Source organism: Pristiophorus japonicus, chromosome 1 (assembly GCF_044704955.1).
Source record: "Pristiophorus japonicus isolate sPriJap1 chromosome 1, sPriJap1.hap1, whole genome shotgun sequence".
Lineage (NCBI taxonomy): Eukaryota > Metazoa > Chordata > Chondrichthyes > Pristiophoridae > Pristiophorus > Pristiophorus japonicus.
Window position 1 is genome coordinate 221747618 of NC_091977.1, and position 18094 is coordinate 221765711.

The following is an 18094-nucleotide window of genomic DNA, read 5'->3' on the forward strand; positions in this document are numbered from 1 at the left end:
ATACGGCCCCTCGAGCCTGCTCAGCCATTCAATACGATCATGACTGATCTGATCATGGACTCAACTCCCCTTCTCTGCCTGCTCCCCTTATCCTCTTATCCTTTAAGAAAATCTGTATTTTTGTCTTAAATATATTCAATGTCCCAGCTTCCACAGCTCTGAGGCAGTGTATTCCATAGATTTACAACCCTCTGAGCGAAGAAATTTCTCCTCATCTGTCTTTTTTAAATGGGCATTCCCTTATTCTAAGATCATGCCCTCTGGTTCTAGTCTCCCCTATCAGTGGAAACATCCTCTCTGCATCCACCCTGTCAAGCCCCCTCATAATCTTATATGTTTCGATAAGATCACCTCTCATTCTTCTGAATTCTAATGAGTAGTGGCTCAACCTACTCAACCTTTCCTCATAAGTCAACCCCCTCATCTCCGGAATCAACCTCGTGAACCTTCTCTGAACTGCCTCCAAAGCAAGTATATCCTTTCGTAAATATGGAAACCAAAACTGCACGGAGTATTCCAGGTGTGGCCTCACCAATACCTTATATAACTGTAGCAAGACTTTCCTGCTTTTATACTCCATCCCCTTTGCAATAACGGCCAAGATACCATTGGCCTTTCTGATCTCTTGCTGTACCTGTGTTTTTCATGCAGAAGTACTGCGGCACTTTGCAATCTTTCTCCATTTAAATAATAAGTTGTTCTTTGATTTTTTTCTGCCAAATTGCATGACCTCACACTTTCCAACTTGAATTTAAATTAATGTTAAATATGTAGTGTATTTTTTATTAATGTTTTGTGTTTGGAGGGGCTTCGCGTTCATAACTTACGGAGTTCCCATTATTATGAATGAGAACATACTTTACCTGATTGGCTGCTCAGAGTCATGCGACTGCAGCTCCAGCCCCGTGCACGTCCTGACATGCACACGCTGCGATGCGCAGTCAGTGGAGCCCCCGGGACTGGGAACTCACGTGGGCGCAGCAGCTTCAGGTAAGTGCGCTTTCTTTTGTAGAATCCAGTCGAACGCCCGCGGGAAGTAGAAACCGCGATTTCTGGGCCAACATCTCAAACTTTTCTCCTTGGAGCAGTGAAGATTGAGAAGAGATTTGATTGAGGTGTTGGAAATCATGAGGTCTAGACAGAGTAGATAGAGAGAAACTGTTCCCATTGACGGAAGGGTCGAGAACCAGAGGGCACAGATTTAAGGTGATGGGCGGAAGAACCAATTCATCGTCATCATAGGCAGTCCCTCGAAATCGAGGAAGACTTGCTTCCATTCTAAAAGTGAGTTCTCAGGTGACTACAATGCAATATGGGAATTATAGTCCACAACGTGGACCACTTTCCATACCTCGGGAGCCTACTATCAGCAAGGGCAGACATCGCTGACCAGGTCCAGCACCGCCTCCAGTGTGCAAGTGCAGCCTTTGGTCGCCTGAGGAAGAGAGTGTTCGAGGATCAGGACCTCAAATCTGGCACCAAGCTTCTGGGGCTGTAGTGATATCCACCCTCCTGTATGACTCGGAGACATGGAGCATATATAGCAGACAGACAGTCGTTGAAGGAAAGGGTGGGTGGGGAGTTTGGTTTGCCACGTGCTCCTTCCGTTGCCTGCGCTTGTTTTCTGCATGCTCTCGGTGACCAAACTTGAGGTGCTCAGCGTCCTCCCGGATGCTCTTCCTCCACTTAGGGCAGTCTTTGGCCAGAGATTCCCAGGTATTGGTGGGGATGTTGCATTTTATCAAAGAGGCTTTGAGGGTGTCCTTGAAACGTTTTCTCTGCCCACCTGGGACTCACTTGCTATGTAGGAGTTCAGAGTAGAGCACTTGCTTTCGGAGTCTTGTGTCGGGCATGCAGACAGCGTGGCCCACCCAACAGAGCTGTTCGAGTGTGTTCAGTGCTTCGATGCTGGGAATGTTAGCCTGATTGAGAAGACTGACGTTGGTACGTCTGTCCTCCCAGGGGATTGGCAGGATCTTGCGGAGACATCGTTAGTGGTATTTCTCCAGCGATTTGAGGTGTCTGCTATATATGCTCCACGTCTCTGAGTCATACAGGAGGGTGGATATCACTACAGCCCCAGAAACTTGGTGCCAGATTTGAGGTCCTGATCCTCGAACACTCTCTTCCTCAGGCGACCAAAGGCTGCACTTGCACACTGGAGGCGGTGTTGGACCTGGTCGGCGATGTCTGCCCTTGCTGATAGTAGGCTCCCAAGGTATGGAAAGTGGTCCACGTTGTCCAAGGCCACACTGTAGATTTTGATGACCGGGGGGCAGTGCTGTGTGGCAGGGTCAGGTTGATGGAGCACCTTTGTCTTACAGATGTTTATTGTTAGGCCCATGCTTTCACCTCGGTGAAGATGTTGACGATGGCTTGGAGTTCAGCCTCTGACATAGGTAGAAAGAGGGATGAGGTCCTGCAGGCAGAGTTTAGGGAGCTAGGAGAGAGATTAAAAAGCAGGACCTCAAAGGTAGTAGTCTCCAGATTACTGTAGGTGCCACGAGCTAGTGAGTACAGAAATAGGAGGATAGAGCAGATGAATACATGGCTGGAGAGATGGTGCAGGCGGGAGGGATTTAGTTTCCTGAGGCATTGGCCCCACTTCTGGGGGAGGTGGGACCTGTACAAGCCGGACAGGTTGCAACTCAACAGAGCTGGGACCGATATCCTTGCCGTGGGGGGGGGGGGGGTTTGCTCGTGCTGTTGGTAAGGGATTAAACTAGCTTGGCAGGGGGATGGGAACCTGAAAATAGATTCAGTAGGGAGGGGAGCAAAGCTGGAATTAGAAAGCACAAATAAAGAAAGTGAGCTTGAAGGAGAGGGTAAAAAAAACACATTTAAAGGCACTTTGTCTAAATGCACGTAGCATTCGTAACAAAATAGATGAGTTGACGGCACAAATAGATGCAAATGGGTATGATCTGATAGCCATTACAGAGACGTGGTTGCAAGGTGACCAGGACTGGGAATTAAATATTCAGGGATATTTGACAATCCGGAAGGACAGACAGAAAGGAAAAGGAGGTGTGGTAGCTCTATTCATAAAGAATGGAATCGCTAATAGTGAGAAACGATATTGGCTAAATGATCAGGATGTTGAAACAGTTTGGTGGAGATAAGGGATAATAAGGGCCCCTAACAGTAGCAACTCTGTTGGTCGGAGCATAAACCAGGAAATAGTGGGGGCTTGTAAAAAGGGAACAGCAATAATCATGGATGATTTTAGCCTCCACATTGATTGGACAAATCAAATTGGTCAGGGTAGACTTGAGGAAGAGTTCATAGAGTGCATAAGGGACGGGTTCCTTGAGAAGTATGGAACGGAACCAACCAGGGGGCAAGCTATCTTAGATTTGGTCCTGTGTAATGAGACAGGATTAATAAACAATCTCCTAGTAAAGGATCCCCTTGGAATGAATGATCATAGCATGATTGAATTTCAAATTCAGATGGAGGTGAGAAAGTTGGATCTCTAACCAGATACTAAGCTTAAATAAAGGAGACTATGAAGGTATGAAGGCAGAGTTGGCTAAAGTGGACTGGTAAAATAGATTAAAGTGTAGGACGGTTGATGAACAGAGGCATACATTTAAGGAGATATTTCACAACTCTCAAAAAAATATATTCCAGTGAGGAGGAAAGGATGTAAAAGAAAAGATGTTTCTGTGGCTAACTGAAAAAAATAAAGGACGGTATCTTTAAAAACAAGGGCATACAAAGTGGCCAAAACTAGTGGGAGGACAGAAGATTGGGAAACTTTTAAAAGCTAGCAAAGAATGACTCAAAAAATGATTAAGAAAGGGAAGATAGACTATGAAAGTAAACTAGCTATCTGTTTTTATATTTCATGCAAGAGTTTCTATAGATATATAAAAAGGAAAAGAACGGCTAAAGTAAATGTTGGTCCCTGAGAGGACGAGACCGGAGAATTAGAATGGGGAACATGGAAATGGCAGAAACTCTGAACAAATATTTTGTATCAGTCTTTACGGTAGAGGACACTAACAATATCCCAACAGTGGATAGTCTAGGGGCTATAGGGGAGGAGGAACTTAACACAATCACAATCATTTACTCATCAGTAAGATAATGAGACTAAAGGTACATAAATCCCCTGGATCTGATGGCATGTATCCTAGGTTCTTAAAAGAAATAGTGGCAGGGATAGTGGATGCATTGGTTGTAATTTACCAAAATTCCCTGAATTCTGGGGAGGTCCCAGCAGATTGGAAAACTGCAAATGTAACGCCCCTATTGAAGAAAGGAGGCAGACAAAAAGCAGGAAGTTATAGACCAGTTAGCCTAACTTCTGTGGTTGGGAAAATGTTGGAGTCCATTATTAAAGGAGCAGTAGCAGGACATTTGGAAAAGCATAATTCGGTCAGGCAGAGTCAGCATGGATTTATGAAGGGGAAGTCATATTTGACAAATTTGCTGGAATTCTTTGTGGATGTAACGAACAGGGTGGATAAAGAGGAACCAGTGGATGTGGTGTATTTGGACTTCCAGAAGGTATTTGACAAGGTGCCACATAAAAGGTTACTGCACAAGATAAAAGTTCACTGGGTTGGGGGTAATATATTAGCATGAATAGAGGATTGGCTAACGAACAGAAAACAGAGTCCAGATAAATGGTTCATTCTTGGGTTGGCAATCAGTAACTAGTGGGGTGCCACAGGGATCAGTGCTGGGACCCCAACTATTAATAATCTATATTAACAACTTGGATGAAGGGACCGAGTGAAACGTAGCCAAGTTTGCTGCTGATACAAAGATGGGAGGAAAAGCAATGTGTGAGGAGGACACAAAAAATCTGCAAAAGGATATAGACAGGCTAAGTGAGTGAGAAAACATTTGGCAGATGGAGTATAATGTTGGAAAGTGTGAGGTCATGCACTTTGGCAGAAAAAAAATCAAAGAGCAAGTTATTATTTAAATTGAGAAAGATTGCAAAGTGCTGCAGTACAGCGGGGCCTGGGGGTACTTGTGCATGAAACACAAAAGGTTAGTATGCAGCTACAGCAAGTGATCAGGAAGGCCAATGGAATCTTGGTATTTATTGCAAAGGGGATGGAATATAAAAACAGGGTATTGGTGAGGCCACACCTGGAATACTGCATGCAGTTTTGGTTTTCATATTCACGAAAAGATATACTTGCTTTTGGAGGCAGTTCAGAGAAGGTTCACTAGGTTGATTCCGGAGATGAGTGGGTTGACTTATGAGGAAAGGTTGAGTAGGTTGGGTCTCTCCTCCTTGGAATTCAGAAGAATGAGAGGTGATCTTATCGAAATGTATATTATGAGGAGGCTTGACAAGGTGGATGTAGAGAGGATGTTTCCACTAATAGGGGAGACTATTATTAGGGTGCATATTCTTAGAATAAGGGGCTGCCCATTTAAAACTGAGACGAGGAGAAATTTCTTCTGTGACGGTTGTAACTTTGTGGAATTCGCTGCCTCAGATAGCTGTGGAAGCTGGGAAATTGAATAAATTTAAGAGAGATATATACAGTTACTTAACCGATAAGGGGTTATGGGGAGCGAGGAGGGAAGTGGACCTGAGTCCATGATTGGATCAGCCATGATTGTACTAAATGGCGGAGCAGGTGCGAGGCGCCGTATGTCCTACTCCTGTTCCTATTTATTATATTTCTTATGTTATGTTCATATGAATGTGCGTAGAAGCAAGTCTACACGCTGATAATTGGTTCCGGGATAGGGTGAACCGGAGAGTCATGAGGCATTCGCTACTCCCGCAGGGGGAGTCTCTGAGGCGGTCGACCAGCTTGTTCTTGATGGCGAAACCAACTCCATGGAGGCGGCATTCTTCCTTTGGTTTGCCTTTCCAGAAGAAGGTGTAAACTCCATCTTGTTCTTTGAGCTGGCCTTCCCCTGCCCACCGGGTCTCTCTTCGGGTGGCGATGTCGACATCGAAGCGTCTAAGTTTCTGGCCAATGATGGCGGTGCGGCGTTCCGGTCTGTCGCTGTTGGGGTTGTCCGTGAGGGTCCTGACATTCCAGGTCCCGAACTTCATTTTGAAAGGTGGATGATGCCTGTGCGTGAGTTCTTTTAACTTGGGGCGGCCGTTGCACACCGGCAACCACACGGGCTTAGCAGAACAAAGTCTTGGTCCAGTGGCTCTACTTTATGGGCCTAGTTGCCTAATGTTGTTATTGCTGCTGTTATTCACATCCCTACTGAATCGTGTTCATTCTGTTAGCTGGCATTTGTTTCTGCTGATGTTAATAACCCTTCAACTAGGTTGGATTTAATATTTTGATATTTTAAATAAAACTGTTTCGATATTTTATGTCTCCAAGATAAGAGGAGACTAATTGATGTCCTGTTACTGACTGCTCCATTTTTGATCAGTGGGGAGGAGAGGCGGGGGCCCGGGGCCTGCACGGGCCAGACCACATTGCAATCTATGGATAGTAGGAGCATGTGTGTGCGCTAGGTCTGTGCAGCAGAGCTTGGTCTCCAGTCGTCTTGGTTAACCCTTGCCACTGGATCAAGAACTAGCTCTGTTAAGCCCGTGCGGTGGCTGGTGTGCAACGGCCACCCCACGTTAAAAGAATCCACACACCGGCATCTTCCACCCTTCAATATGTAGTTCCGGACCTAAAATGTCGGGTCCCTCATTGAAACACCTGTGAATTCATTCCTTTTTGGTGTGAAAGCGGGTCATCCTCGATACGAGGGACTGCCTAATACTAATACTAGTTGCCTACGGTGAGGTGTGAGCCGTAAGCTCGGCACTGAGCAGCGCCTTCAGAAGAAGTGGTAGAAGATCTGAGGTGTGGGGAGAGGGGATGAGAGACTCTGGGGCCCTGCTCCATTTTAGCTTCTTGAAGGGTAGTGGGAGAAGTCAGATTGGCCACCATCATTACCTGCGCCACGTACCCGACAGTGGCCCCGCTGCTGTTCCTCCAGCTGCTTTCACCTCTGCAGTTTGGGCCGCCGGCAGAAAGGACTCTGGGATCACTGCTGAGGCCGTGAAGAATCAAAGGAAACATGAGGAAAAACTTTTTTATGCAGCGCGTGGTTATGATCTGGAATGCGCTGCCTGAAAGGGTGGTGGAAGCAGATTCAATTGTGGCTTTCAAAAGTACCTGAATTTAATTGTTTGCCATGCTGGCATGAGCTCGACGGGCCGAATGGCCTCCTTCTGTGCTGTAACCATTTTCTGGTTCTTTACAGGTGCTGCACTTTATAGAGTACTCAAGAACTATGTCTTAACTGAGGGACAGTTGAAAGAGAGTGGATATCCTCGTTACAGCACTGATAAACCAGGAGCTGCTCTGCTGTTTAATGGTGAAGCAAAGAAATACATTGCTGACTGTGAGTGTAAAATCTTTCCAATTTATTATGGTTGACAAAAATGTTTGTTTATAAATGCTAGAGCAAAGTCTGTGTAATCCCATACTTCCTGCAAGTGATGAGTTTACAACATTAGGCATAGTATGCAGTCTTTTAATATGTGAATGCAAAGTCATAGCTCCCATAGAACACTTGGGATTGTGTATTGTAATTCAACTTTATCTCTCCAGCCAATATGAGTAATATCTGCAATGGCAGGTCAGAAAACAAATCTTGGTGTCAGAGCTGAATTTCCGACTCCATTGCTTCCATAACATTGTCTCCCTCCACCCCTGCCTCAGCTGATTTTAATACTGAAATCCCCAACCATGCCTTTATTCCACTGACTATTGCACTGCTCTCATGGCCGGCCTCCCATCCTCCATCCTCCGTAAACTTCAGCTCATCCAAAACTGCTGCCCGTATCCTAACTCGCACAAGTCCCACTCACCCGTCACTCCTTGTCCTCGCTGACCTACATTGGCTCCTGATTCCCCAATGCCTCCAATGTAAAATTCTCATCCTTTGTGTTAAAATCCCTTCATTGTTCCTCCTTATCTCTGTAATCTCCTACAATCTCCCATCATCCGACTCTGGCCTCTTGTACATCTTTCCCTCTTCCTGCTCCACCACTGGTGGACCTCTGTTCAGCTGTGCAGGCCACTCACTCTGGAATCCCCTCCCTGAATCTTCTCTGCCATAAAAAAGACTCCTTTCTGGCCACCACACCCCTTTTAATTGCTGCTTCTCGACATTGTTTAGTCTGATTACACCTCTGTCAAGTACCTTGGCACATTTTTCTACGTTCAAGGTGCTACCTCAGTGTGCATTTTTCATTTTATGATCAATGCATCACTTCTGCTAGTGTTTGATGTAGTTACACCAAATAAATGTTTACAATCTAATTGGATTAATGAACTTCGATTTCTGTCAAATAACCTTTCTTGTAGTTAAATTAATCATCCAGCAGATGTTGCTGTTGATGCATAAACTGTAGTTCCTAATACAGTGCACACATTGTAGTTGCATTCAGATAAATAATATCGAACTCCGTTATACCGAGTCAGACTCCTATTACTCCTGTTCTTACATTCTGAATGCAAGTGCAAAATATTTTCAATAATATTTCAATGCAGAAAATATAATGGCCTAGAAATCACGTTCGAGGTCTTCCCCGCGGGCAAACGACTGAAAAAAGGAAAAAAAATGCGCACTTGCCTGTTCCTGCTGCGCCCACTTGAGATCCCGGTCCTGAGGCCTCCACTCACTGCGCTTCGCAGCGCGTGCACGTTGGGACGTCTGTAAGCTGGAGTCACGTGGCTCTGGGCAGCCAATCAAGGTACAGTATTTTCTCATTCATAATAATGGAAATTCCGTAAGTTAGAGTTCCCATTATTATGAATGAGAACCCCCCCCAACCCCCAAACACCCGAAACACTAATTAAAAAATAGAAAATATACGCTACATATTTAAGATTCACTTAAATTAAAGTTATTAATGTCTTATTAAAAAAAATTTATCCAATTTTTAAAAGTTTTTAAAATTACTGTTTTAAATAAACTTACCGTAGTGGGGAGGGTTTTTAACAATAAAATGTGGTGGTAAATTTTATTTTATTTTTTTGTGTATTTTAAAACTTATGACTAAAAGTAGGCTATGCACCTGCTTTTATCAGGTGCAAGAGTTTTCCGGGCATCCGCTGGGCAAGATCTGGGTAAATACCGCAATCTTGCCCATGTGAATTTCCTGGATGTGTAGATGCGGCGGATCTGTCGAGCATTGCGCGCTGAAAACCGGCTTTTCCGATGCCTTCCCGGGTCTGTGTACACTTCGTACGGACCTGGGGAGGCCGCTATTTCTGCCCCAGTGTAATTTCCTGCATTTCACTCTGCAAACATTTGGGGCAGGAGTTTCTGCTAAATTGCGCTGGTTTTTTCAGGCAAATTAGCCTAAAATTAGCCAAATGATCGAGGAATTTCAAAGCGCAAATTACATCCAGCACAAATAGTTTTCATGATCTTTTGTACTGGTTTAAAAAAAAATTGCACTGAAAGCCAGCCTCACACTCAAAACTGACAACGCCACCAATCGAATTAATCACCATGACGACTTTCCATTAATTACGCCCGTTTGTGCAAATTGAGCTTTTTTTTTTAAAGGTGCAAGGACACTAATTGGCACATTTTAAAAGCTTATAAATATATTTTTTAATTTACTAAGAAACTGATTTTCTCAATAAAATTGCACCTAGTTACCACTCTTAAATACATCCAGGAATATTTTTTAATGCAAATCTTTAAAAATTACATTCTAAAATGCTGTCCGATTGTGCTAGTTCATGGAAGATTTTATGTTTGGTGATATGCAAATGAGTTTGAGTAGAAACTTGAGGGATTTAAAAAAAAAACACTTCTCAAAACTAGCACAATTTGCACCCAGATCACCGAAAGTGGAAACTCAATGTTAATGTACCAAAGACATTTGCAAGGATGTCTTCAAGCGTGGCATGTGAAAAAGATGAATCATAGAATGGTTACAGCACAGAAGGAGGTCATTCGGCCCGTCGGGCCCGTGCCGGCTCATTAGAAGTTGACAACGTGATGCACTTGTCTTGCAAGTGTCTGTTCTGTACTAGAAACAAAATTTCCCAGTTTACTTCTCGATAAACCTCAAATAATGGCCCAGAAATCACGGCTTCCCCGGGTCCGTATGAAGTTTCTACGGACCCAGGAAGGCATCGGAAAAGCCGGTTTTCAGTGGCGCAATGCGCATGTGCTGAAAACCAGCTTTTCCGATCTGTCAAGTTTCTGGCTTGACAGATCCTCTGTATCTTGGGAGCGAGGACATTTGCCAGGGCAAGATTGTGGTATTTACCCATATCTTGCCCAGCAAATGTCCTCAAAACTCTTTTAAAAAAAAAAAAATCCATGCCCATTACGCTACATTTATTTTTTTAGCCATAATTAAAACTTTTTAAAAAGTGGCAATTTAAAAAAAAAACCTTTATCAACTTTAATTTCTATAGTGTCTTTATGTGAGTTTAAAAAAATGTTTTATGTAGTGTTTAGGTGTTTGGGGGTGTTTCTCATTCATAGCAATTGGAGTTTCGGATTTACGAGACTCCTATTGCTGAGACTCCTATTACTATGAATGAGAAAATACTTTACCTTGATTGGGTGTCCAGGTCCACATGACTCCTGCGGACGTCCCAACGTGAACCCACTCCGTTGTGCAAGAAGAGGAGGCCTCGAGTCCGGGATCTCTGGCGGGCATTCGACCAAAAGGTAGGTGCGTATCTTTTCTCTTACTTTTAGTCGAACGCCTGCGGGAAGAAGAAACGGGGATTTCTGGGCCAATGTCAACAGTACGAGAGTTATTTGGATTTTTGTGATATGATCTCTCGTTTCCTCCCAGTTAGATTGTGGTTTCAGGTGTCGATAATTCTCAGTAGGTAAATTATAGAACTCTTATGTTCCTCATTAAACGTCTGCAGCAACAACAACAACAGAGTTTAGGCTGCCTTTGAATTATTTCAGCCAATGTCTTTGTGCCAGTGAAGTGGGAGCAACTGTCACAATGATCATCAGCAGTCCTATGTGCTGTAGAATCTGCAGGTATGTACAGGAGTGTTTCCATGTATGTCCCTGAGGGATGGAAAGGAGGATCAAGATGACCCATCTTCAACTTCTACACTGGTAATGTTTGGAGATGGGTATGTCTGTCCTCTCTAGCGGGAGATGTCAGGTTACTGAGGGTGCAATGAACTTCAAATCGCCTTTGCCATATCTTCATGAGCAGAGCAGGATAGCTGCTGATGGTATAAAAACAGAGAGATTCACTTTGTGAAATATTAACGGTATAATAATGAACAACAAAGAGCTGTGAGTGATTATGAATCATTAATCCAAGTGGCTCAGCCATTGAACTTTTCAATAAAGGTACCCTGGCAGTAAACTTGTGATTCGACCCCTTGGTCAGATTAGCGCTTTAAACGCTCCATGTTAGTTCTGTACTTGATAGCTAATATTGGAGGCTCCAGTTATATATTGTATAAACACAGATAGTCCTGGCTTGGATCAGCAACAAATGCAGGAGCCATCCTAATTCCAAATTACATGTAGCACTGCAAACTGAAGAAAACTATGCAAATGATGGAAATCTAAAATAGAAACACAAAATTGCTCATATGGTCAGGCAACATCTGAAAAGAGAAGATGAATATGTCTAACACAGGGTGAGTTTTGTTGGTGTAAATGTTGATTTGTCTATTTTCTGTATTTCTAGCAATGTGCTTTTAGAATTCCACGTACGAGGTCATTCTTTTGTTGCAGTGTCAACTTTAACCTTTTGAAACTCCAGTCATATTAATATACAATGTAATGCATGGATGAAATTTTAAGTAGGCTAGAGGTTTAGGATCAACATTCCTGACTGGGAATGATGCCAATCCTTGCTCCTCCGATTGACAGCTGGCATCGACTGACCAGGCATGAACTGACTGCGTCATTTCTAACACGGGTGTCAGTTGGGAAACGGTTGTTATTTTACCATTGCCCCACCGCAGGATTGGTTTGCCCTGTAATACCCTTTAGTCCATGCATTTTGTTTCAAATGACTCATTTGAATGATTTCTATTCTGGGATGGTTGACATTTGAGTTGAAACATAGTTCTGCAACCATGACTGATTTTGATCTTTGATACTGCGTAAGTTGTGTCCTAGTTTAAGCAAGGCTTTGTGCACAAGGTTCCAGTTGTAATTTTTGTATCATTTAAGCTTTGATCCGTGTTTGCTGTCATTGTGGGACATCGTTTTCTGTAACGCCTGAAGGAAATTACATCTCCAAGGAAGAATGCAACCACCACTGGGGGAGAGTAATTACACGTCAAGGTGAATGTTGTGTGAAAATACATTATGTATATGAACTGCATACTAAAAATGATCCATTTTTAAATGAAAAAAAACCCTCCATTCTGCATGCAAGATTTTGGTATATGATAAATCACACGCAGTACATAAAGAACATAGTGGCCCAGATTTTGCTGCCAAATAACAGTGGGTTTAATAGCACTCACAGTTAATAATGTGTAAATTGTCCATCAACTTGTGGCGAGGGAGAGATCCCCCATGAATTGGGAATCGCCACAAGTTGCTGGTCGATTTACGCCGTTCTGCCAATAGTCTCACGAAAATGGCAGCTCGCCCGCAACCTCCCCATGAGTTTCATGAAATTGCTGCATTTGTGCATTAATTACCCATTAAACTCGCCACAAAGTTAAGGCTGGTACTTAACAGCATAAGGACACATCTGTTCCTGCTACGCCATTCAATCTCTCCGGCCCAGAAAGAGACCAGATTAAACCATGGAGTCTCATTCCTGCCGGTAGCAAATTTTGAGATTTAAAAAAATAAATTAATTAATTTAAAATAAAAAAAAAAAGAATTCATAGAAACATAGAAAGTAGGTGCAAGAGTAGACCATTCAGCCCTTCGAGCCTGCACCACCATTCAATATGATCATGGCTGATCATGCAACTTCAGTACCGCATTCCTGCTTTCTCTCCATACCCCTTGATCCCTTTAGCCGTAAGGGCCACATCTAACTCCCTTTTGAATATATCTAACGGACTGGCCTCAACAACTTTCTGTGGTAGAGAATGCCACAGGTTCACAATTCTCAGTGAAGAAGTTTCTCCTCATCTCGATCCTAAACGGCTTGCCCCTTATCTTTAGACTGTGACCCCTGGCTCTGGGCTTCCCCAATATCAGGAACATTTTACCCGCATCTAACCTGTCCCATTCCGTCAGAATCTTATGTGTTTCTATGAGATCCCCTCTCATCCTTCTAAACTCCAGTGAATAAAGGCCCAGTTGATCCAGTCTCTCCTCATATGTCAGTCCTGCCATCCCGGGAATCAGTCTGGTGAACCTTCGCTGCACTCCCTCAATAGCAAGAACATCCTTCCTCAGATTAGGAAACCAAAACTGAACACAATATTCCAGGTGAGACCTCACCAAGGCCCTGTACAACTGCAATAAGACTTCCCTGCTCCTATATTCAAATCCCCTAACTATGAAGGCCAACATACCATTTGCCTTCTTCACCGCCTGCTGTACCTGCATGCCAACTTTGAATGACTGATGTACCATGACACCCAGGTCTCGTTGAACCTCCCCTTTTCCTAATCTGCCGCCATTCAGATAATATTCTGTCTTCGCGTTTTTGCCCCCAAAGTGGATAACTTCACACTTATCCACATTATACTGCATCTGCCATGCATTTGCCCACTCACCTAACCTGTCCAAGTCACCCTGCAGCCTCCTAACGTCCCCTTCACAGCTCAATGCCACCCAGTTTAGTGTCATCTGCACACTTGTAGATATTACACTCAATTCCTTCATCCAAATCATTGATATATATTGTAAAGAGCTGCGGTCCCAGCACTGAGCCCTGCAGCACTCCACTAGTCACTGCCTGCCATTCTGAAAAGGACCCATTTATCCTGACTGTCTGCTTCCTGTCTGCCAACCAGTTTTCTATCCATGTCAGTACATTACTCCCAATACCATGTGCTTTGATTTTGAACACCAATCTCTTGTGTGGGACCTTGTCGAATGCACCACATCCACTGGTTCTCCCTTATCCACTCTACTAGTTACATCCTCAAAAAATTCCAGAAGATTTGTCAAGCATGATTTCCCCTTCATAAATCCATGCTGATTTGGACCGATCCTGTCACTGATTTCAAAATGCGCTGCTATTTCATCTTTAATAATTGATTCCAAAATTTTCCCCACTACTGATGTCAGGCTAACCGGCCTATAATAACCGCTTTCTCTCTCCCTCCCTTTTTAAAAAGTGGTGTTACATTAGCTACCCTCCAGTACATAGGAACTGATCATCAGAAAGAAGTAAGTATGAGCATTGGTTGGTGCCTGTGAACTCTGGGTAATCTGTCCTTCCCAGATGCCTTCGGCCTCCCCTCATCCATGGTCCGACGTGGCCAAGAGACCACCTTCTAGCTTGATGATGCCTGGCAATAGCATGGAGCATGATACACTGGCGAACTATTAATGCCCCCGTTAAATGTTCTCACTCACCTTGTAAGGGCACTGTAAAGGCAGATAAAAGTGCCGTTTGTAAGTCGGAGCTTCACGCAGCATGATGTGCACAACCGTTGCAGTCAATGTGACCTGCGATGTGGGATCCTCATCCTTCCAATTAAAAATGCTGTCAATACTGCCTGTTGCACCCTGGGAATGGCTTGTTTTTCAGACGTTTCCTAGGGCGGGCGTTAAATGAGGCGTAAGGGCGGAATTTTGCATCCGGAGTGCAAGCGGAGTGTTGCACGACGATTGACGTCACTGGAGTGCGAGGCTGTAAGTTTTTGTGCCACCGAAAACCATGAGCTAAATTTACCGGCTGGGCGCTAAAACCTAGACGCACGGCGTAACGCCCAAACACATTAATTAGCGGCCCGCAGAGGGGGGCAAACAGAGTACCAAAAGAGCCGAAAATCCAGCCCGTGGTTTGTGACTGCGACAAAGGTAAACTATCTCCTCCAGCCCCACAACTCTGAGATATCTGCGCTCTTTTAATTCAACCATTGGTGACTGTGCCTTCAGCTGCCAAGATCTTAAGCTTTGGAATTCCCTTCCTAAACCTCTCTGTCCCTCTATCTCTCTTTCCTCCTTTTAAGATGCTCTTTAATTTAATGAATCTCTTGGTCATCTGCTCTAATATCTCTATGTGGCTTGTCAGATTTTACTTTATAAAGCTCCTGTGAAGTGCGTTGGGACGTTTTGCTACATTAGAGGGGCTATATAAATACTTGTAGTTGTAAAACTGTCCAGAAAGCATTCCAAGAACACCTTCCATTTTGACCACAAACTGTCCTTATTGCAGTCTTACCTTATGATAAAGTCCTCTACCATTACAACGACTACAGTACAATAAACCTCTAAGTTGCCTCTAAATTTCGCCTTCAATTTCATTCCTCTGATTTGGTACTCAACCACATTCTCCCAAGATGTTCTTGTATTGAACCAAGTGCTTCGATGCTGGCTGAAACAACCCTTCCATTCTCCAGCTGTCGTTGCTCAAGTACAGAATTCACCAAATAGCTGTTTAGTGTGATCTTATTTAAAATATATACAAGACGCTGTAATTTATGCTGTTTAATTCCAGTACCTGGTGGATGGGAAACTCGATATGGATGCTGTGAAGGATCTCTGGGATCTGTTGGATGTCAGGTTGCGAAGGTATAAATACAATTCATGGAAAATGTAAATAACAAGTTGGATTGGGGTAGGATTTCTCTTTTCAGAAGACCATGTTAAGAAATCTTATGAATTTGTTATCTCTGAGCAATCCAGAAATTAATTTTGAAGACGACTGTTGAGATTTCATTGGGAAATGTGGACTGATGACACCCAGCTCTACCTCACCAACACCTCTCTCAACCTCTCCACTGCCTCTGTTATCAGACTGCTTGCCCGATATCCAGTCTTGGGTGAACCAAAATCCCCTCCAATGAAACATTGGGAAGACCAAAACCATTGGGGTCGAAATTCAGCCACGGCAGAAAGTTGATGCACCTATGACTTTTTTACCTGGTTTTTCCACTGGGAGTGATGAGGTGGCCCCTCCAATCGATTTTCAGGACTTAGAAATTTTTAAAAGGGAGAGAATTGGGGATTTTTTAGCTTCGGCCACGAGGCCACCAGGGAAGGTTTCGGCTGGACCAGCGGGCAGCAATCGTCCAGCCAACATGGAAGGCGGCCGGCAAGAAAAATAAGATGGCGGCCGTGGCATTTGGCCCTCGCCTTTAATGGCTGTCACACTGGCAGGGCAGAGAAAGAGCAGACAAGGTGCACTGACAGAAAAAGCTGTCGGGGACACCGTTCAGCAGCTCGTGGATTTTTTTTCAGCAAATTTGGGGCGGATTGAAATGGAGATGCGGGATAGCAGTGGTGCATGCTTTTATGACGCGCTTACAGTGGTCGGCAGCAGCGGGGCGGAAGTGGGGACAGGCCGATAAATCCCCGAGCTGAATTTGGGTAATGGCGGCCACTCGATGCCGCCGCAAAACAGTGGTAACGGGCCTTATCCGGACCCTGAATTTCAGCCCCATTGTCTTTGTCCCCTGCCAAATACTCCATTCACTACCCATCGATTCTATCCCTCTCTCTGGCCACTGTCTCTGGGTAAAGCAGACTTTTTGCAATCTCGGCACCCTGTTTGATCCTGAGCTAAGCTTCTGACCCCATATCCTCTCCACCACAAAGACCTTCTGTGTACTTCCACCTGTGTAACATTGCTTGTTGTCGTCCCTGTCTCAGCCCATTGTTGCTGAAGCCCTCATCCATGCTTTTGTTACCGCTAGACTCGCCTATTCCACTGCTCTTCTGGCTGGCCTCCCATCTTCCACCCTCCATAAAGTTGAGCTCATCCAAAACCTTGCTGCTATTAGCCGAACTCACACCAAGTCCCGGTCACCTATTGCCTTTAACCATTAGACCATGAGATTCTACCTTCATCTTTGTGGCATTGCTATTGAAGAAAGATAGAGAAGTTTATTCATTCAAATGCTTTAATATATTGATGTTGAATAACCAGAGAATCAGCACAAACTCTTTGTCTAGGATAACTAGGTTGCTGGAATAGCTTCATTCATTCAATCTAATCTCATTTGTATTTCTCGGTGAGTCTTTGACTAAAGCACGATGTATGATGGAGTGTTTGTTTTTGTGTAATGGACTTTATGAATGTTTGGTATTAATTATCACCTAAATGTCCTTTGTGTAGCTACATGTCTACAATCGAAAAGAAAACCTTAATGGGTTTATGAAGACTTCCCTTAAACTGCTTCCTCTTGATGGCAATCCTGGTGTCTATGCAGTAAACTCTGAAATCGTAAGTCAAAGTGGTGAAGCCATAAAAACCAGTATAAAGTAGCTCTATTTTAGGTTGTTCAAACACTAAAGTTGCCCTTGGTAATGTTTACTATGGCAACGTAATTGCAATGCAGGCCTGACAGTAATCTAGATCTTTAATCTAGATCTCCAACCTCTCTCTCCACTAGAGTGCCTCAACTTGCCACTTCCCAGATTCATGCCCATCTTTCCCCACAACACCAAAACAGTCCTAACCAAAGTCATAAACAACATTCTCTGACTCTGACCGGAGTGAATTATTCTTCCTTGTCTTCTCTGCAGATTTTGGAATGGCCCATCACATTATCCTCCACCAATGCCTCGCCTCCTTTCTCTGTCTCGGTGCCTCTCTTACAATTTTGCCTATCTGAGTGTAGCTAGAGCAGTTCTACCAATAGCTTCTCTTCCCACCCCAGCATCATCTTTGGAGTCCCTCAAGGAACTATCCTGGCCCCCACCCACAACCTCATTGACATGCTGCCCCTTGAAGACATCATCCATAGACAAGGGCTGTGCTTCCACATGTACACTGATGCCCAGTTCTACCTCTCCTCCACTTTTCTCAACTCTTCCACTGCCTCGTACGGTTTGATTGCTTGTTCAACATCCAGTCTTTTGCGTTTCAATTTCTGTTTATGCAATAACTCAATAGACTGAATACTGTAAACTCCGAACTGGTACAAACCTGGCTCTACTTTATTCAGGCCCAAAGTGATTACATTACAAGATGGCTGGCCTTTTATACCTGGGCCGCGCATATGCGCACACAGCCCAATGACCCCCGACAGTGGCGCCA

At 44.0% G+C, this 18094-nt stretch overlaps 1 protein-coding gene across 1 annotated transcript in view; it reads left to right on the forward strand.

Annotated features, from left to right (window-relative positions):
- The window catches only part of LOC139260670 (RNA exonuclease 1 homolog), an 89961-nt gene that overhangs the window by 28344 nt on the left and 43523 nt on the right, over window positions 1–18094 (forward strand). The window contains exons 8-11 of the mRNA XM_070877030.1: window positions 7204–7344; window positions 12139–12252; window positions 15551–15624; window positions 17171–17278. Of these exons, the coding sequence (XP_070733131.1) occupies window positions 7204–7344; window positions 12139–12252; window positions 15551–15624; window positions 17171–17278 (437 nt within the window). The remainder of the gene's footprint in view (window positions 1–7203; window positions 7345–12138; window positions 12253–15550; window positions 15625–17170; window positions 17279–18094) is intronic.